Here is a 26,561-nt window from a genome sequence, read left to right as displayed (position 1 = left end):
TTGTTAATGCAAGCCTAATTTCTTTAGTTAAACTATTCAAAATGTAAGAACTAAATATATAATGTATATATATATATATATATATATATGACAACTTTTAAACATTTTCACTACTATTGTTTGGGGCAAACTGATGACAACCTGTAATTCACATCAGCCTGAATAAAATGTTCTGTTACAATCTATTAAACTGAAAGACAGATGTAGTGACAATCATTTCAACTAGTATTCCTTCCGGAAATAAAGCCTTTATTTGTAACTAGTACTTATAACAGCAATAAGATTCAAGAAAAATCTAATCAAATGACATACAGTAAAGACATTCTGAGCCAGAGACCCCAGCTTCATGCACAGAAACCATTTTTTTTTACATGTAAATCTATATTGACTGGCTCTTATAAAAGCATAATTCTAACTTCTTTAACATGGAGCATACCACTTGCAGAGAAATAAACTTAAAAATTGTGAAAAAAGAAAAGGACACTCCAGCATGGGGATTTCACACTCTTGGTTGTTCACTGCTCTTCTGACAGCGTGCACTCGGACAGCGAGCGTTCCCTCCTCTCACGAGTGGCCACGTAGTTCAGCAGGTCAATGGCTGTCACCACCCCAAACACCATCTGCCTCATCTTTGGGGATCCATCGCTCATGTCTGTAAGACAGGAACTGCAATTCAGACTGCGGACACCATCCACTGCAATGACACCATGGCCTGCATTTACTGTACTTCATCTGACTGAGGTCCAGGGTTGACTAAAACTAATAATAGTAACAGTGAATAGTAATAGTGAGATTTGATATATTCCTAAGGTTTCTACAGGTGTTATGAAGGTACTTCTTCTTTTTTTTTTTTAAAGACAGAGTAAAGAAAATGTAATAATTTAAAGGGAATACGTTCTCTAAAAGTACATTTTTAGGGAGCACACAATAAACTGTGTTAGCAACTTTTTAATTAATTTTACAAAAAATTGCTTAAAGTTTGAACAACTCTGCTCCCAAACACTGAAATATGGAAATAAGTTTTACTGTACTTTCTGATCACACTGTTTAAAATAATAAAAAAAAGAAAGAATGTGACTTGTATCTGTATTTTTGTCTTGTTTTTCAGTGCAAATGCCTAAAGATTCTTAGATCTAGATACATTCACTTGGGAAGCAAAATTACATGAGATGAGAAGTTTTGTTTCCTGTGAAATTTATCAAAATGAAGTGAGTTTATGATTAAAACAAGAGCAAATATCGGTCAAAAATCTGGCAATAAAAAAGCAGCTTCATTTAAATGGAAAAGTTATTTTCATACCCCATTGACAGATATTTATTCTTATTTTAATCATAAACTCACTTAATTTTGCTCAGTTTCAAGACTTAATTTCTTTATGTTGCATCTCAAGTAAATTTATATTGATTTAAGGATGTTTAGATATTTGTATTGGTAAACAAATATACTGGAAAATCTTAATTTCTTTGCAGTGCATGCACCATTTAATGCCACAACTATGAATTTAAGACCACTCTGATTTAAGACCTTTTTAAGCGCTTTAGAATCCCTGTTTTATTTTTTTGTTTTAAGTTGAAGAACTAAAAATAACAAACTATATAAAAACTACATAGACATTAAAAAATACTAATTAAAAAAAATAACAAAAATGCACAACAAAAACTATAATGGTATATTAACGATGCTACAATAGCACTGCTGGGTTCTAAATAACTGGTGTTACAGATGCCAAAAAGTGCAAAAATAATTTTATCAAAACAGCCTTGTATTCTTATGTAAAGTTTGTTAATTGTTAAAAGCAAAGCTCACAGTAGTGTTATTCTAGCACTTGGCAGAGTTTGCCACAGCAGCAAGTGTAATGTCCTTGAACAGGAACACAATGTAGGCGATTTCTTTGCCACAAATGGCAACGGAAGGGGAGCAGTGATCCGGAGTTCAGGAAAACACGTGTCCTATATCAGGAATTGGTGCCGTATTGCATTTAGCTCCATGAATAAGACTGTTGTTCCTGAATAGTGCTGCAGAGACTTGGTAAGACTTTTGTACACTTTGTACAATACGGTCACATGAAGTAGAGGCTTTGAGAATACTTTATATTCCTTACACCAATAGTTTTGCTGTAGGTCCCACCTTTTAAGTGCGTGTTGTAGTCTGGGTCAAATTTTGTTTGAGGGCATGTTGGCATCTTTCTATTTTGAAAGCTTCTACCAAGTGAATATAAAGTTCGAAAGAACAGCATTTATTTCAAATGGACTACTATGGGTTACTAACCCCAAACTTCTGAATCATTTATGTATATAGTGTATAGAACTAAAAATAAGAAAATGGAGAACAGCTGATTGATTAGGAAAAGGTGTAACGGAGGGACAAATGACTTACACTGAATCTGTTCATGCACAACAAGGGCGAAATGGTCCGTCTCAAGGATACGTGAGAGTTTGCCCAGGTTATCAGTTAGGCGCACCTACAAGCAGAGAAACAAGCTGACTATTGAGCGATCACATTACATCTGTCAGTGCAGCTTAAGTAGCACTGTGTGTACTGATATTGTCTTTGACGTGTACAATTAACATGTTATTATTCAGCTATTATTTGCTTTTCCATCCAAGCCTCAGAAATCAAAACAGCAGGAGTCTTTGTTACGGACCACAACAACATGCACTGGATTATGATGTCTCAAGGTTTATTTGAACATGTCGTGTGCATACTTTTTCTCGGTCCTTCTGTTGCATGTACAGTATGACAGAAAGGGGGGTGTGTCTGTGTTTGCATGCCCACCTGTTTAAACTGTTTGTAAAGAACTTTGTTTATGGGATCGGATGGCCTGACCTTCCCAGCCAGAACGGATGAGAGCATGTTCCCCAACGTGACCATGCCCAGAATCTGCCTACAGGGAGAAAACCAGACACCAGACTGAGCCACACCTTACTCCACTTACCATCGGTTTTATCATTCAGGTATTTTTAGGTTAATGACATGACAGTCTTTTTTTCTATTCAGATCTTTTAGGTCTCAATCTCGGTCCTGGAAGTCCCGAGCCCTGTGCATTTTGGACATCTCTCTTATCAGACAGTCTTGGAGATTCTTCTAATATGCTGATGACACAAATCAGGGAGATGTGAAGAGCTGCGGTGCTCCAATGACCAGGATTGAGAACCAATGTATTAAGCCAATTCAAAATAACTAATAAAACAAAACAAACCAACAACAAAATATTATTGACGGTGACCTTTATGATGCAATTTTTCAGTATCCGAATTAAAATTACTTGTAATAATTAAACCATACCTATATTACACACAACGTTGGGTTTCCATGTTTTATGGGGACATTCAATAAGCGTAATGGTTTTTATATTGTACAAACTCTAGTTTCTAGTCCCTTTACCATAACTCTACCCCTCACATAAAACTTTCTGCATTTTTATGTTTTCGAAACAAATTCTGTATGATTTATAAGCTTGTTTCCTCATAGGGACAAAAAAAAAAAAAAAAGTCCCTACGAAGTCAAAATTTACTGGTATTACTATACTTGCGGGGGCATTTGGTCCCCATAACGAAGGGAATACCGGGTACACACACACACACATTTCACTTGTATTCAAAGTGTAAAGGAAAAATTACCTAGCATATCATTAAATGTTTTTCAATATATTAAGAACAATTTTTTTAAAGACAGATATTTAAAGGACTTTTCCTTCTCATTGTCTGACATCCTTATCAATGTAGTCCATAATGTTTCAACTGAACCTATTTTTACGTAGCACTGAATATGCAGTAATTGTGACACTGCATCGATTTAAGCGATTAGCACTGATACATGATATCCTCGAGGACATGGGACTAAAATCTTCAGAGGCTTGAGAAAATGGTCAAGCTCTAGTTAAACAGGTTCCTGGATGAATGACCTACCCGGCCTCGTCCACCACTGGGGCTTGGTCAAAAGCCTTCTCTTTCAGGATCTGAATGGTCTTCTTAATGGACACTAAAGGCAGCACAGTCAGTGGGGCGGAGAGCCGGAGCTCCTGTAGAGTCAGATTCCACCACCTACAGATAGACGAGCGCAGGAGACGGGAGGAGAATAAAAACTCACGGTAAGAAGACACACAGACAGAGTCATTCGGGAGAGTGATCACGTCTCTACATTTAGAAGCTGAACTGTAACTAATGCAGACTAGTGTAGTAGCAGATGCATAGAGTGTCTATATTTGCACAGGATATTGGTGTGTAAATAACAAGGGTGCTTTCAAAGAAAACGTGCGTATGTGGGTATGTATTTACACTCACCATGGCTTATTGACAACAAGATCCTCCTCATTTAGGAAGCCCTTTTCACACATCCACTTGTCACTAAGAAATTTAGACCTGAGGGTGAGGAGAACAAAGAATTTGTTTTAAAGGTACATTAACTAAGCTTAATACATACAATTTTAATATAATTTAATATAGTAAGGAATGATAGATGTTCGAAATGCATGCTACACTGCTGTTACATGACCTCACAGTGTTACGTTTACATTACCAAGTGGATTTCCAGTGCACTGCGTCATGGGAAATGGAATTTGCATACCATGTACAGTACACATACTCCATTCATTGAGGAAGTAGTGTTGGGGTAATCAACTAAAACATAACTTTTTTAAATTTAATCTTATACAGTACGTTTAATTAAATTAATTAACTTTTCTTTATTTTTATTATAGTTCAACATAAGATATAAGTTAGCTTAACATTTAATATATGTCAACTGTTTTATGATAGAAAAGTTAGATTACTGTCAAATGTTGCCATTTTCATTTTGAATTTATGCGATTCATTCGTTTAAAGGGGACCTATTATGCAAAATTCACTTTTGCATGGTGTTTGGACATAAATGTGTGTTGGCAGTGTGTGTACACAACCACCCTATAATGATAAAAATCCACCCACTCCCTTTTTTTTAATCCCCATAAATCATAAGCAGTGTCTCCCAACTACCTGTTTTCCGAATTGGTGCTAATCGTCACATTAGCCACAGGCCCCACCCACGAATGTTGACAGACACTGCCGTTTTAACATAGAACCGCCCTGAGAGAGTTCACAGCCAGTTGTACACAGTCCGCCATTGCGTTTTAGGAGTTCTGTAGCTGGATGTATGAATCCACATAGCTCTCTCCTTACTCCTGAAATCTGAGCCGCTGAAGACAAGGTGGATTAATTTTGTTTTTGAAGAAAATGCTCCCTCAACTCTACAGAAATTCGTTTATGTCTGCGCGAATCATTTTACACAGGACTGCTTGGTAAATGAGGGTCAGTATAAAGCAGGTTTTGCACAAAAGTTGCTCCTGAAGGATGGAGCAGTGCCAACTGTTCGTGATCCAGCTACACCTCCAGAAGTAGTAAGTATCACACGTTTGTTTTCCTAATTGCCTTTCTGAAAGAGGTTCTTGGCACTCTGTAAGGCTAATGTCGCTAAAGCTACCATTGTCTGTCTGTTTTCACTGATGCTGCCTTCACGTGCTACCAGAATGATCGTAAATAGGAGTGTGGGAGTTAATTGCATATGAAAGCAATGTGAAGTCGACCGCTGGAATTAGTCGAGCTCATAATCACAAGTGGGACTTATAAAGTGCAATGGCACCATGAGTTAAATCGCACCTTGCTCCCGTCTGTGTAATATATAAAGTGCATTTTTTTTATGCACAGTACAATCAGATGACTGACTTTTAAACCGAGTGCGTTTTCTGTAAAGATAACAAACAGACTTGTATTAATAGTGGAGTGTTTATTTGCAAAGGCTAGCACCTGTGTTGCCGGAGCTTGAGCTCTTGAAGCTCCGCCCTCTGCTCCGGGAGCACCAGCTCATTTGCATTTAAAGGGAAAGACGAAAACGGCACGTTTTGGCTCATACCCTAAAAGTGGCAATTTTAACAAGCTATAAAAAAAGATCTGTAAGGTATTTTGAGCTAAAACTTCACATACACACTCTGGGGACATCAAAGACTTATTTTACATCTTGTAAAAAGGGGCATAATAGGTCACCTTTAAATGTGATGAGACAAGAAACCTTAACGGAGTGATTTTTGGCATATTAGGCATATGATTTAGAGTGAATGCTTGCCTATTTTAACAAACATATTTGCAAATAGTTCAAAAGCATTGCAATAAATTCTAGTTCTTTTACCATCTTTATTCTCTAAAATCGCTTTTAAATCCTGGGCCTCTCTCGGATGATGGTCACGATTGCTGCCTCATGTGTCTGGGTATTAAGCAAGCTGAGGTGGTGTTCGTGGATGAGTCATGTTCTCCTTGTGGGAAGATGACCATCTCTGAGTTGCGGACCAGGCTCCGCTACCTCAAAGGGGGTGGTGCTCCATTTCCTCTGCCTCGGTCTAGTTCTCGTACTGGCAGCAGTCAGGAAGGACTACTTCAGGCAGTAGCACGGGTGGTCTGAGGCTAACCGTGATGGCAAACACTCCAGGGAACCAACCCTCGAGGGACCATCGCTCCTCTAGCACTCTGCGGCCAGTTGAGCTGCCCAAGGAACACGCTGAGCCCTCTGCAAGGAGCATACCAGCCGTATCCTTCAGTGCTCCTTCCGATGATCGGATTTCGATCGCTGCATCGGAGGGTGAGCCGGAGCTCTCTGGAGAGGAAGATTTGGCTGCGCTGCCGCCCTCCGGGACAGTGGCAATGCCTGACTCAGATCCAGAGATGACGGCAATGCTTTCCCGAGCCGCCGAGAGGGTAGGGCTTGAGTGGAAACCTCACTGGCTGTGTCAGGCCGACATGAGGGACGCCAACGAAGTTCGGTTCCTCAACGCCTCAGTGTCCCAGACCGGCCTTTTTGGCGAAGCAGTCCGTACGGACAACACTGCGACCGTTGCGTACATCAACCGGCAAGGTGATCTGCACTCCCGTCGCATGTCACAACTCACTCACCACCTCCTCCTTTGGAGTCAGAAGTTCCTGAGGTCGCTTCTGGCCATTCACATTCCGGGTCTGCTCAACCGTGCAGCCGACGAGCTGTCAATAGCTGCGCTCCCGGGAGAATGGAGATTTCATCCCCAGATGGTCCAGCTGATTTGGAGACGTTTCAGAGCGGCTCAGGTAGACCTGTTTGCCTCTCCAGAAATGTCCCACTGCCAGCTGTTATACTCCCTGACCGAGGGAACACTCAGCATGGACACAGTGGCACACAGCTGGCCGCAGGGCCTGCACAAATATGCGATTCCCCCCAGTGAGCCTTCTCACACAGACACTGTGCAAAGTAAGGGAGGATGAGGAGCAGGTCTTGCTCGTTGCACCCTACTGACCCAACCGGACCAGGTTCCCAGAACTGATGCTCCTCACGACAGCCCCTTCCTGGCAGATTCCTCTGAGGAAGGATCTACTGACTCAAAGACGGCGCACCCTGTGGCACCTGCGTCTGGACCTCTGGAATCTCCATGTCTGGTCCCTGGATGGGATGTGGAGGTTCTAGGTGACCTACCCCAAGAGGTAGCGGACACCATCACTTCGGCGGAAGCACAGTCTACGAGACACACTTACGCCTTGAAGTGGAACCTGTTCGTCGAGTGGTATTCTTCTCACCGAGAAGACCCCCAGAGATGCCCAATCAGAGTCATGCTTTCCTTTCTGCAGCAAGGGTTGGAGTGAAGGCTGTCTCCCTCCACCCTTAAAGTCTATGTCGCTGCTATTTCTGCTTATCACGACCCCATGGAGGGGAAGTCTGTAGGGAAGCATGACCTGGTTATCAGGTTCCTTAGGGGGGTGAGAAGGTTGAATCCTCCTCTTCCTCCCTCCATACCCTCTTTGGGACCTGTCACTGGTGCTCAAAGCACTACAGCAGGGCCCATTTAAGCCTTTGCAGTCAGTCGATCTAAAGTTTCTATCAATGAAAACTTTGCTCCTGGTTGCATTGGCCTCCATCAAGAGGGTAAGGGACCTGCATGCATTCTCAGTCGACGGAATCGTGCCTAGTGTTTAGGCCGGCTGACTACCAGGTAACCCTGAGGCCCCAGCCCGGCTATGTGCCCTGGTTCCTACTACCCCCTTCAGGGATCAGATAGTGAACCTGCAAGCGTTGCCCCTGGAGGAGGCAGACCCAGCCCTGGCTTTGCTCCGTGCCGTCCGCGCCTTAAGATGGTACATGGACCAGGCACAAAGCTTCAGGACCTCAGAACAACTCTTTGTCTGTTACGGAGGCCGGCAGAAGGGGAATGCCATCTCCACGCAGAGGATAGTGGATGCCATCACCCTGGCTTATCAGACATAGGGTGTGTCCTGCCCGCTCAGGTTGCGAGCTCACTCTACCAGAAGTGTTGCATCCTCCTGGGCGCTGGCTCGTGGCACCTCACTGACAGATATGCATATTTGATATATATGTAGATATGATATTTGTAGAGCTGCGGGCTGGGCGACCCCCAACATGTTCGCTAGATAGATTCTATAGCCTTCATGTTGAGCCGGTATCCTCCCGTGTTCTCACCTCAAACGGGTAGAAGCACCAAGAGGCCCCAGCTTAGTGTCGGCTTGCTAAACTGCTCCAGAGTGTCCGTACTGTAGACCCTGTCAAGCTCCTCCATCACCCTCGGCAGCCAGATGTGGTGGAGCGTTTGGCGACAGGCCCTCACTCGATGAATCCGTGAGAACTGGTAGAGGGCTGGGTGCCATATGTAGCAACCTAAGTGGATCCCATATGTGTATTCTCTACGGTATAGCTTTAAGCCCATGTTTCCCTGGCAGACTTCTCTGCCATTCTTCAAGAGGGTTATAATCACCTCTAAATCTTCCATATGGACCTAAACATTCATCCGTATGTGTAAGTGCTTCCGAAACCTCCTTCGGGAAGGATGGGGCTTCCGCAACGTTCCTGTTCCGTGTAGAACGGGTACGTTTTTCCAGTGTTATCCTATCTCACTGACTGGGTAGTGCTAAGACAACAGTGACTGGCCTTCCTGCTACAAGCCCTGGCCTATACCCAAAGAGGCGCAGGAGGCTCGCACAGAACACTGGAAGGGTCAGCATCAGCGCTTTGGTAGGGATCCCAATTTCGTCTGTCATCGACGTGACGTCGAGAGCAGGGCTGGACTGGGACAAAAAAAATCGGCCCTGGCATGTTTTGATCCAGGCAGCCCACCACATATAGGTACACCATATATACGGTATATATCCCCCAAAGAAAACAAGCTAAAAGGTCAAAGTATGATTTCCAATTAATAAAAATACGTATGCAACTGTGTACAACATATAGGCTACTATAATTTAAAATGTTGCCAGTAATCTTCACACTAAGGGACAGCAAAGACCTCCTCAAAAAATGCAACCTTTATAAGAATAAGAGAGGAAGGCGGAGAATAAGTTAATAAATTATGGTTTTTTTAAACACAGTGATTACAGTATCTTTAATATTGAAAGTCAAGTATTTGAACATACTGCAAACTCACAAAATAAAAAATGGTGTGTGAATATCCCAACTCATTGTTTTGGATAAGAATAAAACGTCAGGTCATATTTAAATTTATTCGCATTGGCCCATGGAAACCTCTGTGAACGCACTTGACTTGGCCAAAAAAGAGCAAGGGACGAATTTTCGTTTTATTAAAAAGTTTACATATTCTACACTCATGGTGCACACGCATAGTACAGGTTAGATTCCTCCGTTTCCCCTTCATGCGAGCCCCTGTTATCAATCTCCTTACCGATTAAACTCCTCTCCTCCTCCTGTCTGTCCCTTTGGCCCGCATCACTCACAGCAGAGCAAGCCTGTTTTTGATAACGCTGCTGTGTACATTTCGCAACTGCCGACAACGAGGCACATTTTGCGGCGTCCGCTTCATTTTTTAAGCTACTTTTCCCTGAGCTTTTCAGCACCACCTTTGGTCTGTCCATTTTGAGAGACCGAGAGGAAGGTGGAAGAGAGGTAAAGCGATATTTACATAGGCAGAGCAAGATCCCTTATCACTCCGTCTATATAATGCTTTGTTATGGGCAGCTGTCCCTGGATGATGGGCTGGTCCTTGGCGGGAAAAAAAAAAAAGTAAAAAATTGTACCGGCCCAAAAGTGCGTCGGCCCACCGGGAAAATGCCCGGTATGCCAGATTACCAGTCCAGCACTGGTCGAGAGTGACCGACTGAAAGGGAATGTCTCAGTTACGCATGTAACCCTCGTTCCCTGAAGGAGGGAACAGAGACGTCACGTCCCATCGCCATGGCTGCTGTACCACCGGTGAGTGACTGGGTTTCCGGCTCGGCTCCTCAACGAAAACCTGAGTATGCGTTGCACCTGCTGCCTGTTTATACTCGCGCTGCGATCAGCGGCAGTTGGATGCAGTCATTGCATGCCAATGTGCATTGGCTCATTTAGTTTACACTCAAAGTAGCTCTCTAGCGAGATCGCCAATTTCGTCTGTCATCGATGTGACGTCTCCGTTCTCTCCTTCAGGGAACGAGGGTTACATACGTAACCCATACGTTTAATCTTATTAAACATCAGCGTTAGGGATGATTTTCATTTTTGTATTGAATAGATTTACATTTATACAACTTAAGTTGTATTATTAGCTTAGTTTATCTACATTTAATATTTTGAGAAGCTACACATACAAAAGAGCTTCTCTCCACTGGTAGTACGGAAGGATGCAATTCCAAACATACCAGCAGTCTAGTTTAAAGTCTAAAACATCACATTAGTATAGTTGTTGCTTAATCTACCAGGCAACACAAAACACACATTCACAGCACAGCTAAGCACACTACAATGCTGGGAACACAGAAACCTACATGTAGTTGCGGATGGAGTCAGGGAGAATCACCACACAGCGCTGGCCTTCCTTCAGCTCTTTGGCTACATGCAGTGCAGCAGCCATGGCTGTGCCTGAACTACCGCCTACAAAGATTGACAGACCACACAGTTTAGATGCACACTTGACACATATGAAACGTGAGAGATGTGCTGTGAGTCACATACCGCACAGAAGACCCTCCTCTCTGATGAGCATACGAGACATGGCAAAGGACTCTTCATCATTGGACTTGTACCAACTATCCACCACCTGAGACACAGTAAATGTGGTAAAAATATAACTGATATTGTCTTACGCTAGCTGGAATGAAGTGTGTGACACCTTAAACCATCTATTATTTGCCATTTTTCTTAAAAGAAATTGGTTACACAGTATCATGATTAAATATAGTGCAGACAGCAAACAAAAACTGGCAAACACTCATGAAAGTCAGTTTAGCAATTACAGCTGATAACGATGATGCAAATAAACAGAAAACAAAATAAACATTTATAACCATCCCCCAACAACAGCTCAAACAACAGTTTTTAAGTACTAAAATTATAATAGTATACCAATGATACTAAAACATCACTGTCCTCAATGTATCTAAAACATTTTCTTTCTCAATGTGGCTCTTTATTTTTATCAAGGGTGAAACTTAATGGTGATCTATGCACTTCAAGATCTAAATATCTGGAAAAGACAAGACATGCATCCTCTCTAGGCAGCTTGTGTCACTATAAATGGCATATTTCTGAATGATTCTGCTTTAAAACTATGCATACTGGCCTATTTTTAATATGATAATAGGACCAGTCCGCAACCATTACAAAGACATGTCAATTACGGGACGTAAAATTTAAGACAGGTCATGGCGATAGGGTCAATTGCCATTAGTCAACATAAAACACTCATTTTAACTGCATAAAAGCCTTCTGCGCAAATGCAAACTTACAGATCTGTCCAGAACAGTGGGGATGAAGTCATATCCGATGCCCTCAACCTCATATTGAGTCTTATCAGTCTTATTCAGCTCCTCTGGCTCAGCAAGGATAGAGCCCTCAGGATCCACTCCAACTATCTGATGTGAGAACAATGATGTAAAAAAGAAAAAGAAAAAATTGTAACATGCGGTGTAAAAATTTTTAAAAATAAATTTAACGTCTCCAACATAGTAATTATTCAGAATTCAAAATGACCTACAACAAAACTTTCAACAACAACACTTTCAAGACTTGAAGTAGTTACTCATAAGAAATAGCAATAAAAGATTATGCCAAACAGTGCATATATATTATTTTTATTGTTCTTTAATTCTAACATTATAACATGAATTGCAGTGAAACTGGACTATAGTATAAAAAATTCAACTGTATAACAGTGTTTCCCAGGCGGCATATATATGCAAACTCATTCTCTGCCAGCTGGAGGCGCTGTTGGAGTGATAGAGATCAATGTTTCCCCGGTAATGGCTGTACACAAAGCAGCCGCTCCGCTCAAAAATACACTACTTTATAAGACATTACATGCAAGATTAAATGAAAATGACAATGTCTTGAATTTGTTTTGGGGGTGTTCTAGAACATGCTCTCATGCTTGGTGGTTCGAAAAACACATTATTTTTTTACATAATTTACATTATTACAAAACCTTTCTCCCCAGTCTGGCACAAACGGAACTTCCGGGTTTGATTAAGGCCCACCTTCCGAAAAACGAAATGTGATGTGATTAGTTAGCTGTCCCAGTGCGTTGTGATTGGCGAACAGCTTAGACGGTGTTTCAGCACTGCCCCGCCCCTTGCCAAAGGAGCAAGTTCCGTCTGCTCCGGTATAGTTAAGGATGGCGTCAATATTGCCATATCAATTTGAGCTGGATTCAGACCCAGAGAATACTGAACAAGAGGATCGCAGAACCTTTGCACGCACGGATATTGCAAGACATATTAGAGTGGTAACGTTAGTTGTTTTTTTTGTTTTTTTCTAAATCACGTTTTAGATCGGTTGTCAACAACCACTTAAAAATAACTGCATTAACTATGTACAGATAAGTGCATATATATTATTTTTATTGTTCTTTAATTCTAACATTATAACATGAATTGTATTTACATAATTATTCAGGTGCATGTGTAATAACTTGCAAAAACTTGAGGCTACAGCAGCACTTCTTCGTCGTCGTGTCTGATGCACACAACCCACGACCTCGCCCCTCCCCACCCCCCAACCATTCGAATTTCCGTAGGCGGGAATTATTTTAATGATATTCTAATGGACCGCTTTGTGATATCACAAAACCCGGAAAACAAACGCTGTAGTCCAAACGAGCCGTTCGTTGTAGTTCTTGAAAAGGGATTTTTTAAAAGCGAAATATCTCCCTTTGAAGTGGACTTTGAGATTTGTAAGTTTGAAGATTTTTTATGCCCAAACATACACACTACACACTGACTAAAATTCAAAAAGTGAAAAAGCATAATAGGACCCCTTTAAATAATTAGCAAACAGACAGATAGACAGAAAACAAGTTCATTGACTGGTGTATCAGAATTTATGTACTGATCTGAGCCTCACCTTGATATTAGGGCATTTCTCCTTCAGCTTGCGAGCGATGCCAGTGATGGTGCCACCAGTGCCAGCTCCGGCTACCAGCATGTCTATTTTACCTACAGAGGATAGGAACAAAAAAAATGGCACCAACAATATTTAGAAGCAGTTATTCTTGACCTTTTGGTCAATATTCAAATGCCTATTCAACCTGTAAGCTTTAAAAAAAAAAAACATGGTAGCAGTTTAATGTTGGACATTTTTATTTTTCAGCATTTTAAATAAATTATTGTTAACTAAATTTAAATCATTTTAAGATTTACCCCCCCCCCGGTTGAGAACCACTGGTCAGCTGGAAGCAACTGATGAGCTTTTTCATAAAAAGCATCCAAGTAACTGAAAAGAGAGGGGTGAATGTTTAATTCTGACAAAACCACAAAGGTTTTAATTTACCGTCACACTGCTCCAGAATCTCCTCTGCAGTGGTGTCATAGTGGGCAAGGGGGTTGCTGGGATTGCGGTACTGGTCCAGAATATGAGCGTTAGGAATCTCGTTCTTCAAACGCCAAGCCACCCCCACGTGAGACTCAGGAGAGTCAAACCGGGCTGAGGTAGGGGTACGAACAATCTCGGCACCAAGAGCGCGGAGCACGTCCACCTGGGAGCATGTGAGGACACAAAACACATGACTATGAAAATACACATTCATACGCACCACAAATATCAGGTGGATTTACTTCCACACCATATTTATCTTTATTATCTCACCTTTTCCATGCTCATCTTCTCAGGCATGACAATGATGCAGCGATAACCTTTGACTGCTGCTGCCAAAGCAAGACCGATCCCTGAAAACACACATGACAGTCACACAGTCTGTACCACATTCTAATATCAATAATCTACACTTCACTGATTAGTAAGTGTTAGATGTTGAATAACACTTAGCTGACTGTATTTACACAGTCATTCTTTGATTTTGGTGCCAGACTAGTTGGCACATGAAACTGGTCCTCCAGCATTCCAGTGCCTGAATTAAACTAAATGGAGCAAAGGTTCTTCCTCAACACGGCACAGTTAAAAACATTCAGTGCTTGCTTTCAAAATAAATAAAATAAGAATAAACATTATAATGGCTAATGGTGCAGACACACACCTGTGTTTCCTGACGTGGGTTCAATGATGGTGTCTCCAGGTTTCAGGATGCCGTCTCTCTCAGCATCCTCTACCATTCGCAGACTGATTCTGTCCTTCACGCTGCCACCGGCATTGAAGAACTCACATTTAGCCACTAGACAGATAGAAAGACAAAAAATAAATAAAAGAAAAAAAACCTTAAACCACCTTTTCCATTTGCGCATGTTGTCAATTACAAATCATCAACTTGCTTGTTTAGATTATAAATACACTGGTCAAGGAAGAGAAAAAAAAAAATGTTGAATAAAGTCATTATTTTTGTTTTCTTAGTGCACAAAAAGTATTCTCATAGCTTCATAACATTACGGTTAAACCACTGATGTCCAGTGTTGGGAAGGTTACTTTGAAAATGTAATAGTTTACAGATTACAAGTTACCCTATTTAAAATGTAAAAAGTAGTGTAACTATTTCAATTAAAGTAATGTAACAGATTATATTTGATTACTTTTTGATTACTATTCTAAATTTCTAACAAAATGTTTTCAACTGTTAATTATTTTCAAACATTTAAACCAGGTACAGTTAAAGATTATAATAATGTAATTATAAGCCATAGCCACACAAAGGTTAAATACGGATTTAAAATCATAACGGGAAATAGCAAATTAATAAAATAAATTTTCAGATGTAACCCCCTTTGTAATCGTTAACACTTTCATAAGTAACTGTAATTTATTTACACATTTTTTTCTCAGTAACTGTAACAGATTACAGTTACATTTATTTTGGGTAACACTTTATTTTAAGGTGTCCGTGTTACACATGTTACATGTACTTACTACTAAAATAACAATACATTATGCATAATTAAATGCTAGTAACCCTAAGCCAAACCCTAATTCTAACCATATAGTAAGTACAGTTAAGTAATAGTACTCGGTATTTAAATGTATAATTACACCAACAAGGACACTTTAAAATAAAGAGTAACCTTATTTTGTAATCAAATTACATTAACACCGTTACAAGTAACTAGTTACTCTCCCCAACACGGCTGATGTCACATGGACTATTTTGTTGATGTCCTTACTACATTTCTTGGCCTTGAACGTGGTAGCTCCATTGCGGTCTATGCCGGGTCAGAAAGCTCTCGGATTTCATCAAAAAATAGCTTAATTTGTGTTCTAAAGATGAACAAAGGTCTTACGGGTTTGGAATGACATTAGGGTTCATAAGTAACTGTAATTTATTTACACATTTTTTTCTCAGTAACTGTAACAGATTACAGTTACATTTATTTTGGGTAACACTTTATTTTAAGGTGTCCGTGTTACACATGTTACATGTACTTACTACTAAAATAACAATACATTATGCATAATTAAATGCTAGTAACCCTAAGCCAAACCCTAATTCTAACCATATAGTAAGTACAGTTAAGTAATAGTACTCGGTATTTAAATGTATAATTACACCAACAAGGACACTTTAAAATAAAGAGTAACCTTATTTTGTAATCAAATTACATTAACACCGTTACAAGTAACTAGTTACTCTCCCCAACACGGCTGATGTCACATGGACTATTTTGTTGATGTCCTTACTACATTTCTTGGCCTTGAACGTGGTAGCTCCATTGCGGTCTATGCCGGGTCAGAAAGCTCTCGGATTTCATCAAAAAATAGCTTAATTTGTGTTCTAAAGATGAACAAAGGTCTTACGGGTTTGGAATGACATTAGGGTGAGTAATTAATGACATAATTTTCATTTTTGGGTGAACTATCCATGGAAGCTATTTACTGTACAACTAGACCACCCAACTTCATCATAATGGCACAGCCACACATGCAAATATGTGAAATGTACGCCTAATCAGATGCAATTAGTCAGCTAATTCCACGTGTGTAATGCCAAAGCTGATCGGCTGAACAGGTCGAAGGGTAATCTTGTTCACATGAAATCGCTAGACATATTGAACCCCCATTATAAAGCTCATTAAAGCATTTTGACTCAAAAGGCTTTGACTGCCACACAATAACACTTTCAAACAACGCTTGTTAAAAGAAAGAGGGGCTTAACTACAGTCCTGCTACACTTTTGGCCCATGTGGCCAAACTCGTTCACCTTTGACAAAATGAAAGACTGCAGCCATTTTGTGAGCGTGGTTTTGTTGAAGTTTCAGTTTTGGTCTTTGAGTACACCCGGACACAATACAACCCCCACCCCCCCAACCCCAACCAAAGCTAAAACACACAATGCAACCATGTGAAGTACTCATCTACTGCAACACCCAATGCATTCCTCCCTACAGGGTTATTTTAATGGCCTCTGATTTTATCTGATATAATAAGGGAACTGTACTTTCCAGCAGATCTGTTTAATTTGAATATGGTTAATACGGATAATTAGGAGCTAATGGAATGCTGTTCTAAAGAGATCTTGGCGGTATTACAGAAGTCAGGTTAAGCGAGTTCTCGGGTAAGTTTACCTCCGACTGTGCTTCCAAAAACCTTCAGAGTATTTCAGTACAGTAGCCATATCAACTTGATCTGCTTTGGAGCAGGACATGATCATAGAATATTTTTGAGGGTTAGTTTGCTTTTGATAAACATCAGGTATTTGCTCATACATTCCCTATTGATGAGACTCCAGTGGATGTGATAGCACAGATTATGCACAATATTATATTATAAAGTTATAAAATGTATCATTCCAAAGAATGATAAAAACAAAGGTATTTTTTAAACCAACATTTTATCATCTCACACATTGTGGATCAGCATCCAATTTTTTTTGCAATGGGACATTAAATAAATAAATCATGCCACATCTTGCCTTACGACAATTGTGGAAGCAAAATAGCCAAACAAAAAATACTTACAGTCATGTTAGGTATCTTTGCAAAATCTTACCTTTTTTTTTTTTTTTTACTTCTATCAGGCATTCTTTATCAATTTAGCATCAAACAAACAATATACTGTTCACTTAGAGAAAAATCAGATCAGATTAAAAAAAAAAATAATGCAGCCCAGTAGGCAGCGATATATGCACCAAGATTGTAAATCACCAATAAAACAAAAGTAGCATGTCACGCTTCATACACAACATGACTTTTGCACAGATTTGCAGGATGAATCTATGAATCAAAATTCCTTAAAGTCAAAGCCAGTCTGCAGATTTTGAGCAGTCGGAGTTGACAAATTTTCCAGAAAATGGCATAGCGCATGAGCAAAGTGTAGTTTCAGATTTTGATTCCTTCCAGTCGGATATGAAACAAGTTTGATATTTTGAGCTAATTTCAGTAAACATAGGAGGAAACCTAACACTTGCATTGCTCATTCCAGAACACAGCCCCTTACTTCCCAACACAGACACACGTGCCAAATATACCGTGATATCAATTTTGGCCATATCGTCCAGCCCTAGCCGACACATGCACATCGCAGGCTGTCCTTAAATGATCATGTGATTTTCATGTCCTCACAGGACACGACAGAAAAAAAAAACCCACATTGCTGCATGAAACCAGGTGTGAAGACACATCCCCCACATCTATATGGTACAGATACTCACAAAGCTCACACTTGAGGCCAAAAGCTTTAGGAATCTTGTTCATGCGGACCAGTGGGGTCTCTCCAATCCTGCTTAAAATGTTTGGAATGATACTGGGTGTCTTTGTTCTGTAAGAAAAGGGAGCACATTAAGTGGTTACACACACACACGCGCGCACACACAACCACAAACACACATTAAAGTAACATCAACCATCAACAAACCACAACGGAACTGAATGAACTGAATCACAGTGACTCTGCAGACTGTGGCATTGCTTCCTGAGTTAAGGTAAGGGTGTGGTAATTCACGGTTACATTTCTAGGCTTCTTTCTGAAAGGACAGGGTTGTTAAACAGGAGTTACTTGCGAGGTCATGAAAGCTCCTTTCAAAAAAAAAAAAAAAAACATCTGACATTATAATATCAGGAGCATAGATTTAAATAATACAGATGGTAAGAAGTCTGTAACAGAGTTAGAGCTTGTTGAATAATATCTACCAATATTTCAAGCAAAAACTTGTGAAAGAAAGAAAAGTAGGAATGTAACTTATTGCATCGTTTCTGTCATGTTTTCCCTTTTGAATGAATCCATTGCATTTCCTTTTCTGAATTAAAAGCATGCTGTCTAGCATAATCAAAGATTTAGACTTTTCACTGACACCCTTTTCATTGACAAATATGAATTCGGAGGAAAGTGTTTCGATATCTTACCGTTGGAAGTGCTTGTGGGGCGACTCTGTATTTGGGTCACCAAGTTTCCAGGTGCATCTGCTGGGCAAATCTGGTCGAATCCATTTCCTCTCCATGCTGCCTTCTGATCCGTTCTCAATGTGCTCTACATTCACACTCTTCACATGGTGACCGTTTGTTTCATTCACATGGTCTGTGCCATTCACACTTAACTTGTGTGCAGCCTTTCCGTTCAAAACAGCATCTCCGTTGATGCCAGGTTCTCCATTTGCAGCATTTGTGAGGACTTTGGCAGCGTGTGTGCAGATGGGGCCAGTCCCAACTGACTCTGAACTAGATGGTACTGATGGCATGGTTTACCTGTGAGAGGAAACATTTTAAGTGTCATTCACCAGGTTTTTCTTTGTATAGTACTGCGATCACCCAGTAAACTGTTATAAACATTGTTAGGAAGAATGATGCAACCCCTCCATCATAAATGTGGGCGTATCGCTCTAGAAGCTTATTCTGATTTTCACTCGATTATGTTTAAATACTGTTCTCATGTTCTTATGCAACACTGACGGATCACAACATGCCTTACAGGAAGCCAAACTCCCATTTAAAGTAGTACCTAAAAGATAATATTGCTAGTGCATTCCTTTTTTTTTTTTTTTAAGGTAAACAAAGTTTTTGGCAAACATAGACATCAAAATACAATCTTAATGCATGATAACACTGTTTTGTGTGCTTTGTCAAACATAGTGAGAGGAAGAAAACAAAACTGAATCATTCAGAATGTGTGCAAAACCATTCACTTCTTGATAACATCATTAGATAAGAACAATTAGATTAGACCCATAAAGCTCTCCAATCTCAAACACGAAGATAAAACAAGCGCTCTTGTCATGAACCCAACTTCATTCAGGTGAAAGCATGAATAAGCAAAAGTTGATCCCTAATAATAACAAAAAATAAATAACTAATTAAAAAACTACTATCGAAACCTGGGTGGAGGAGATCCATTGGGATCCAGGTGAACTGGAACAGTGTCTGCCAATGACTTTTCTTTCGGATCCAGCAGAAGGTGTTTTCGGAGATGGTAGGTCTTGCTCAGAACAGAACGGTTGTACTTGTTCATGTTCATACCTCATGCGCTTGTAAATTTGCCAGGAAGTGACTCTAATAATGCAATGAACAGTAAACTGAAAAACAACACCAACAAAGCCTTTCAGCCAAAAGTAAACTTTAGGATGGAGCATTTTTCGAAGAGGAATAAAAAAAAATCCAAGCATTTTGCTTCATTTCACTGACATCTGGGATGTTTTGATTGTAGCTTTTACCACTAACTACACGTTAAACATGAAGAAAAAAAGTTCCTAGATTAGCAAAACATCCCTTCTGCTCTCAGCATCATTAGTAACATAATCACAGCAGAGTCATCCATACATCGGGGAAAAAAAAAACTTTAGCAATACCAGACAAAGTGGAATAAGAAACTTCTGCTTTCCACTCACAACCTTCAGAGAAGAGGAGTGACTTTCCAGACAACTGAGATGATGCAAAGATTGTTAGTCTGTACAGAGGGATTCACTCTTTCAAACCCGGTTTAGTCACGACTCATGATACCGTACACAACAACACTGAAACTGTATCTCAGAAGCGGAAAGCTTCACAAAATATTCTCAAACTGAGGAAAATTTATGACTAAAAATTGTAAATAAAAAAATGCGGGTTATAGGCTGCCTCGAGAAATCTCTGCGACTTAAGTCATACCGAGCATTCTAAACGTAGTTTTCTTCCTACATTTATATACTCTTCAACAGCCGGCGACGTTTATAATGCCAGACATTTCAGAAAAAGCAAGGACAGTTTTTATGGGCTTTAAAAGCCAGTCACCCGGCTTAAATAGAAGAGAAATGATAATGGTTAATAAATAAATAAATGACTCAAAATAATTCTCCACAGTAGGTGTATGTAGGTATGGACTGTATAACATGTAAGAGCGTCATATTAGCGAAAGGACACAAGTAAGGTAAAATGACGCAATCGCGTGGCTATCGCCTTCTTTGTGCTCGCGCTGATCGTGATGCTGTGACGCAGGGGTCGATTTCATCATGCTCGCGCCGCATTCCCATCACTTAGGAGGACAGACGTAAAAAAATATAATAAAATGTATGTATGAAACTCTCTGGCGAAATACAAGCGATTAAGATGTGTTCCTCATCTACAAACATCAGGGTGTATTAGTGTGGCAGATTCATGCTCTTATCGTGTCTTTGTTGTTATTAATAAAAGGGTTTCGCGATTAAAATACGAAGGACAGTTTTTACTCACCTGACTATCAGATACAGAGGAACTAAGGAGCTGGTGAGGTCCGATTACTCAGATGACCTATCCGTATGTGAAAAGAAGTCGGCTTGCCAGCTGCTCGCATGCGTTAAAGAGTCACGCCGGCGTCAAAGAGTCACGCTGGCGTCCAATCAGGTGTCAGCATACCTTGTTGGGCTCGAGGGCTGATTGGCTACGGCGGGGGCGTCTGTTCTGTTCTCTTAACCAATAGAATGTCGACTTTTAGTCGTGCCCTCGTCCACAGAAAACGCTGTTCTGCTATGCTACGAGCAGTGTTGCCAATTTAGCAATTTTGTTGCTAAATATTATGCATTTATATTGTTACGAACAAATCTAAATTAACATATATAAAATATATATATTTTTGCTGAGATTTGACACAATTTTGCATCCTGATTACGTAATGACGTCATCCCGCAATGACATCACAACATCATTTAGCAACTTTTAGCAACAAATCAACCTTCCTTTAGCAACTTCCCCTGAAAATTTGTTGGCAACACTGGCTACGAGCGCTAGGGACTGGAGTGGATCACTCGGGGCCCGGGGCACTAGACCGCTTATGATTGTGATAAATATAGCTTCGGAACACAGTATTAATTTTATGGTGAGCATAAAACCTTTGATGATTTGCTAGAAGCTCAGGAGTCCTCTGTAAAAGAAATCGAAAACAACGCTCGCAAGAACAAACTGGTCGGAGACGGAGTTGGATGAGAAACAAATTGTAGGCGGCGGCGTTAACTTGTTCATAAGACAGCAATTAAATTAGACTTACAGATAAGATCATTTCAACAATACCGGTAATATATAAATAGCAATAGTTTGTCGTTATTACAAGGCAATGAATAAAAGATACGCGTATTTCAGATACATTTTAGTGCACATCTTAGATTACTTTTTAGTTGTACTTATTTCTATCAGTTAAAGTTTACATAATATGCTAATGTTCGTTGACCAAGATAGAAATAATCGTTTTGAGTCGTGAGATTGTTTAAATCCTAAGTTATGAAAACGGGTGCGTGATAGAATAAGTGGAACTGATGCGTTGAATGGAAACCATCAAATATAGTTTAGTGTCATGATTCAAAGATGTTTATTGCTCGATTTCGTGACTGGCTAATCGGAATCAAGTATTCCACCGTGCTTTGTAATAAAATAGGTGTTTTATTACACCTGCTGAGAAAGATTACATTTAAAAAGCCTAGTACTTAACAAATAGTCCTTAAATGAGCTTAAAACATTTATCTCTTTGTAGGACTAAGTTACCAAATCACTGACATGTTAGTTATTGGGTATAATCAACAAAACACAGTTCTGTTACAAACGGTCCTTAATTAACCAGGCCATTTGTTGTATGACCTGATATTTTAGGTGGATATTGCCCTTCCCTACAATTTAAAATAGCTTTAGCAAAATGTTTAGTCACCTATAGGGATTACAGCGAATTTGAGAACAGTATGATCCAGTATGAAACATTAAATCACTAGGTCAGAAAATCCAGAAACTTGATTACTAAACACTGCTTTCATTGTTAGAAGATACATGTGGAAACCATGTAAAAGAACAGCATATAATAGAATATGAGAATAATGTAACTACTGAAAGGCAGTAAATGGATTAAGGTATCTTTATTGAAAAGCAAACAAATCTCGCATAAAAAGGTCAGAGGACAAAGAAGTCAGGGAGGAAATAAATTGAACATTTATCACATTTCATCAGGAGAGACAAGGGCAGGACTTGGGGTTTGAATGTTGGTTTCAAGAAAGAAGGACAATTTAAAAGCGTCCAGAGCGTTCTCTATCTCTTGACCTCCGTCTCTCTCTGTCTCTTCCACCTCCTCTATTGCGGTCTCTAGAGCGAGAGCGGCGTTCACGGGAACGTGAACGGGAGCGATGCCTGCGTAGGAGAGAGAATAAATTTACTAACGAGTCCAAAACCAGTCCATTATACAGTACCTTTGAAAAGTTTGGAGTGAGTAAGCTTAGTTTTTTTTTTAAGGAAAAAAATTATTCATCGTCTCTAGAGCGAGAGCGGCGTTCACGGGAACGTGAACGGGAGCGATGCCTGCGTAGGAGAGAGAATAAATTTACTAACGAGTCCAAAACCAGTCCATTATACAGTACCTTTGAAAAGTTTGGAGTGAGTAAGCTTAGTTTTTTTGATCTAAAAAAACTAAGCTAAAAAAAGTAAATTGATCAAAAGCGACAACAAGGACATTTATGTTTCAAATAAATTCAGTTCATCTGCACTTTCTATTCATCAAAGAATCTTGAACAAACAAGCGTCAAAGTTTCCACAAAATATTAAGAGATAATAATAAGAAATGTTTCTTGAGCAGTAAATCAGCATATTAGAATGATTTCTGAAGGATCATGTGACACTGAAGACTGGAGTAATGATGCTGAAAATTTAGCTTTGCATCACAGGAATAAACTACATTTTAAAATATAGTCAAATAGAAAATAGATCATTATAATATTTCACATTCACTTATTTAATTTAATTGTACTTTTTATTTTATTTTTAAATGCAGGCTTGGTGAGCAGAAGATATTTTAGCATAAAACATTTACAATAAATCTTACCAACCCCAAACCTTTGATGGGTAGTGTATATAAATGATGCTGTCACTTGTTTCACAAAAGAAACTGCAAAAATTTGTGTAAGGTTAACCATTTGCACAAATTTAGTATGCTGTTATAATAAGGATCTCTTATCTTTATAACAGATAATAATAATAATAAGCAAGATCTTATAGAGGCCTAGTGACAGCGATGTGAGAATTACAAGATCTGCTCAAGTGTTCTGTATCAATCTTTATTCTTTTGAGGAGTTTTAAATCACAGACCTCTTCCTCCTGCGGCCATACAGTTCTCTTCGGAGTTCCCTTGAGATTGGCTTCAGGTGCATGAAGTTGCAGAAGCCTCCTCGAGTGCACTCTCTGCAGGATCACACAAGTACTGCAATCAGTCACAGTGAAGCCAGTGGAAGCAGTTTAAGAAAACACCTTCACCTGAATCAACAAATCCTGTGCAATGGGACAGTTGAACAGTTGACTCAGGTTTAGGCACCAGGTATCAGTAAACAACAATTTGAAGAGGGGAGGGAAGGAAACATTTATCTGTGGGAATGCAGCATTAGAGTGCACGGCGTTGTTGTGCGTTCCTGTAGAAGGGAAGATGTGCAGCACTCTCTTGGCGCTTTTCCACTGCGTGACACGGCTCGGTTTGCGTTTCCACTGCAGTTTAATATCGCTTTAGAGTGGGCGGGATTATTCACATGTCGTTAGTTGCGCCGCCTCTACTGCCGCGACTCCTGAAAAACGTTTTCTTTCTGCGTTGCCCCATCAAGCTCTCGCTGGATCCGCTCCTCTGCTATCAACGAGAGGAACGTCTGTACTTCCTTTTTGGTAACGGTACGGTTCGCTTGGACCCTCAACCGAGGTGGTACTAAAAAAAGTACCAGGTACTGTAACCAGTGGAAACCCCCCCAAAAGTGAACCGTACCGAGCCGTACCATGCAGTGGAAAAGCGCCATCTGATGCTCTGATTATTCAGTCCCTTACCCCATTTCATACTGCCGACAACAGGCCTCTCTGAAATCAGTGACAGGCGAGAGCTCAGCATGGATGGGCTGGCCATTAAACCAGCGGTTATTCAAGTTAATCACCGCTTTCTCTGCATCTTCCTCACGGCGGAACTACATACACAAATGCAAAAATACAAATTCATTTTCATAATAATGAAAATATCATCTGGGTATCATCTTGGTAACGCTAGCAATAAGATGACAGCTTTCAGTGCTATCAGGCTAAAGTTAGCATTTTCCAAGATCTCCTATTGTACCTTTAAATTCCGAGTTTGAAATTCTAACTTTATTACAAGTTCAACAATAACAATCAGTTTTAAGCAGTAAATTAAGATAAATTACTAAAACGTAAACACACTGCAAATTCTCTCACCTTCACATAGACATTTCCCACCAAGTGATCTCCTAAATTATCACACACATTCATCTCCTCAACCTCTCCATATTTCTCTTCCATTTCAGTGAAGACCTCCTGTAAACAAAGAATTGAAAGTGATATTGGAGCATAAAATCTACAATTTTTTTTTGTTTTGTTTTTTTTAGCCCAAACACAACTGATGTAACGAACAGGGCCAAACTGTATCATATGCATCTGCCCCATTATTCTGAAATCAATTGTGTCATAAGGCATGCACACCTCCATTCAAAAGTGTGGAGTTAGTAAGATATTTCAATGTTTTTGAAGGAAGGCTCACTAAGGCTGCATTTCATTTGTTAAAACATACAGTAAATATTGTGAAGTGTTACAATTTAAAACAACACTTCTATTTGAATATATTTTCAAATGCAATTGAATTTTGAAGCTGAATTTTCAGCATCATTACTCCAGTCTTCAGTGTCACATGATCCTTCAGAAATCATTGTTCCGATCGATATGATCCCTACACAGAGTTCATTGCTCCCTACTCCCTGAGCAGGGGAAATCCGTTGAAGTTTACTTCACTTCGGAACATGGGCTGGAATTGGGAACCTGATGTAGCCTATTGTAGTAATGTTGTCTCTGGTCTGTGAGTGTAAATGCGTTCAGGGGGTGTGGCTTTGGACGGCGATTGCAGGAAGGGTGGGACGTTCGCTTTCAGTGCTATCAGGCTAAAGTTAGCATTTTCCAAGATCTCCTATTGTACCTTTAAATTCCGAGTTTGAAATTCTAACTTTATTACAAGTTCAACAATAACAATCAGTTTTAAGCAGTAAATTAAGATAAATTACTAAAACGTAAACACACTGCAAATTCTCTCACCTTCACATAGACATTTCCCACCAAGTGATCTCCTAAATTATCACACACATTCATCTCCTCAACCTCTCCATATTTCTCTTCCATTTCAGTGAAGACCTCCTGTAAACAAAGAATTGAAAGTGATATTGGAGCATAAAATCTACAATTTTTTTTTGTTTTGTTTTTTTTAGCCCAAACACAACTGATGTAACGAACAGGGCCAAACTGTATCATATGCATCTGCCCCATTATTCTGAAATCAATTGTGTCATAAGGCATGCACACCTCCATTCAAAAGTGTGGAGTTAGTAAGATATTTCAATGTTTTTGAAGGAAGGCTCACTAAGGCTGCATTTCATTTGTTAAAACATACAGTAAATATTGTGAAGTGTTACAATTTAAAACAACACTTCTATTTGAATATATTTTCAAATGCAATTGAATTTTGAAGCTGAATTTTCAGCATCATTACTCCAGTCTTCAGTGTCACATGATCCTTCAGAAATCATTCTAATATGCTGATTTGCTGCTCAGGAAACATTTCTTATCGTTATTATCATTGTTGAAAACAGTAGTGCTGCTTCATATTTTTGTGGAAACCATGATACATTTTTTCAGGCCTTTTTGAGGAGAAAGTTTAACAGAACAGCATTCATTTGAAATAGAAATATTTTGTAACAATAAAAAACGTTGAGTGCTGCTTTTAATTTCTTCAAAGGGGGGGGGGGGGTTTTTGAA

General features: G+C 39.7%; 2 protein-coding genes across 5 annotated transcripts in view; both read right to left on the bottom strand.

Moving 5' to 3' along the window:
- Positions 1-355: 355 nt before the first annotated feature.
- Positions 356-21,116, bottom strand: LOC107715910 (cystathionine beta-synthase-like). Of its 3 annotated transcripts, XM_016522169.1 has the most exons (16): positions 21,003-21,116; positions 19,673-19,847; positions 18,708-19,046; positions 18,017-18,123; positions 14,462-14,596; positions 14,074-14,153; positions 13,759-13,963; positions 13,333-13,424; positions 11,721-11,846; positions 10,948-11,032; positions 10,761-10,866; positions 4,284-4,361; positions 3,909-4,043; positions 2,776-2,884; positions 2,377-2,461; positions 356-652 (listed from the first exon to the last, which is right to left on the bottom strand). In XM_016522169.1, exons 3-16 carry the CDS (start codon positions 19,037-19,039, stop codon positions 516-518), a joined length of 1,812 nt encoding a protein of 603 aa, XP_016377655.1. In that variant the 5' UTR covers positions 19,040-19,046; positions 19,673-19,847; positions 21,003-21,116; the 3' UTR covers positions 356-515. The 3 variants fall into 3 exon arrangements, with proteins under 3 accessions (XP_016377655.1, XP_016377654.1, XP_016377656.1); XM_016522168.1 differs by lacking the exon at positions 19,673-19,847; XM_016522170.1 differs by lacking the exons at positions 356-652; positions 19,673-19,847 and adding an exon at positions 661-732.
- A 1,514-nt stretch (positions 21,117-22,630) lies between these two features.
- Positions 22,631-26,561, bottom strand: part of LOC107715903 (splicing factor U2AF 35 kDa subunit-like) — a 4,479-nt gene continuing 548 nt past the window's right edge. Inside the window, exons 2-5 of one of the 2 annotated variants that reach the window (XM_016522157.1) lie at positions 25,845-25,943; positions 24,582-24,715; positions 23,865-23,957; positions 22,631-22,913 (exon numbers count right to left, since the gene is read on the bottom strand). In XM_016522157.1, coding sequence (XP_016377643.1) covers positions 22,793-22,913; positions 23,865-23,957; positions 24,582-24,715; positions 25,845-25,943 — 447 coding nt within the window. In that variant the 3' untranslated portion in view covers positions 22,631-22,792. Of the gene's footprint in view, positions 22,914-23,864; positions 23,958-24,581; positions 24,716-24,977; positions 25,085-25,844; positions 25,944-26,561 lie in introns of those variants that run through there. The other variant, XM_016522159.1, reaches the window with a different exon arrangement.

The sequence above is a fragment of the Sinocyclocheilus rhinocerous genome, unplaced genomic scaffold, assembly GCF_001515625.1.
Source record: "Sinocyclocheilus rhinocerous isolate Xijiao unplaced genomic scaffold, SAMN03320098_v1.1 scaffold600, whole genome shotgun sequence".
In the NCBI taxonomy this organism is placed as follows: Eukaryota; Metazoa; Chordata; class Actinopteri; order Cypriniformes; family Cyprinidae; genus Sinocyclocheilus; species Sinocyclocheilus rhinocerous.
The sequence above is the reverse complement of the archived record's forward strand: the minus strand, read 5'-3'. Positions and strand labels throughout refer to the sequence as shown.

Bases quoted from the DNA above. Each gene is read 5' to 3' on its own strand.
- LOC107715910 (XM_016522169.1), bottom strand. From the start codon at position 19,039: ATGCCATCAGTACCATCTAGTTCAGAGTCAGTTGGGACTGGCCCCATC. The intron at 14,154-14,461 runs GTGTGTGTCTGC...GTGTGTTTTCAG, and splicing joins ACCCACGTCAGGAAACACAG to GGATCGGTCTTGCTTTGGCA. The intron at 2,885-3,908 runs GTAGGTCATTCA...TTCTCCCTGTAG, and splicing joins CCAGTGGTGGACGAGGCCGG to GCAGATTCTGGGCATGGTCA.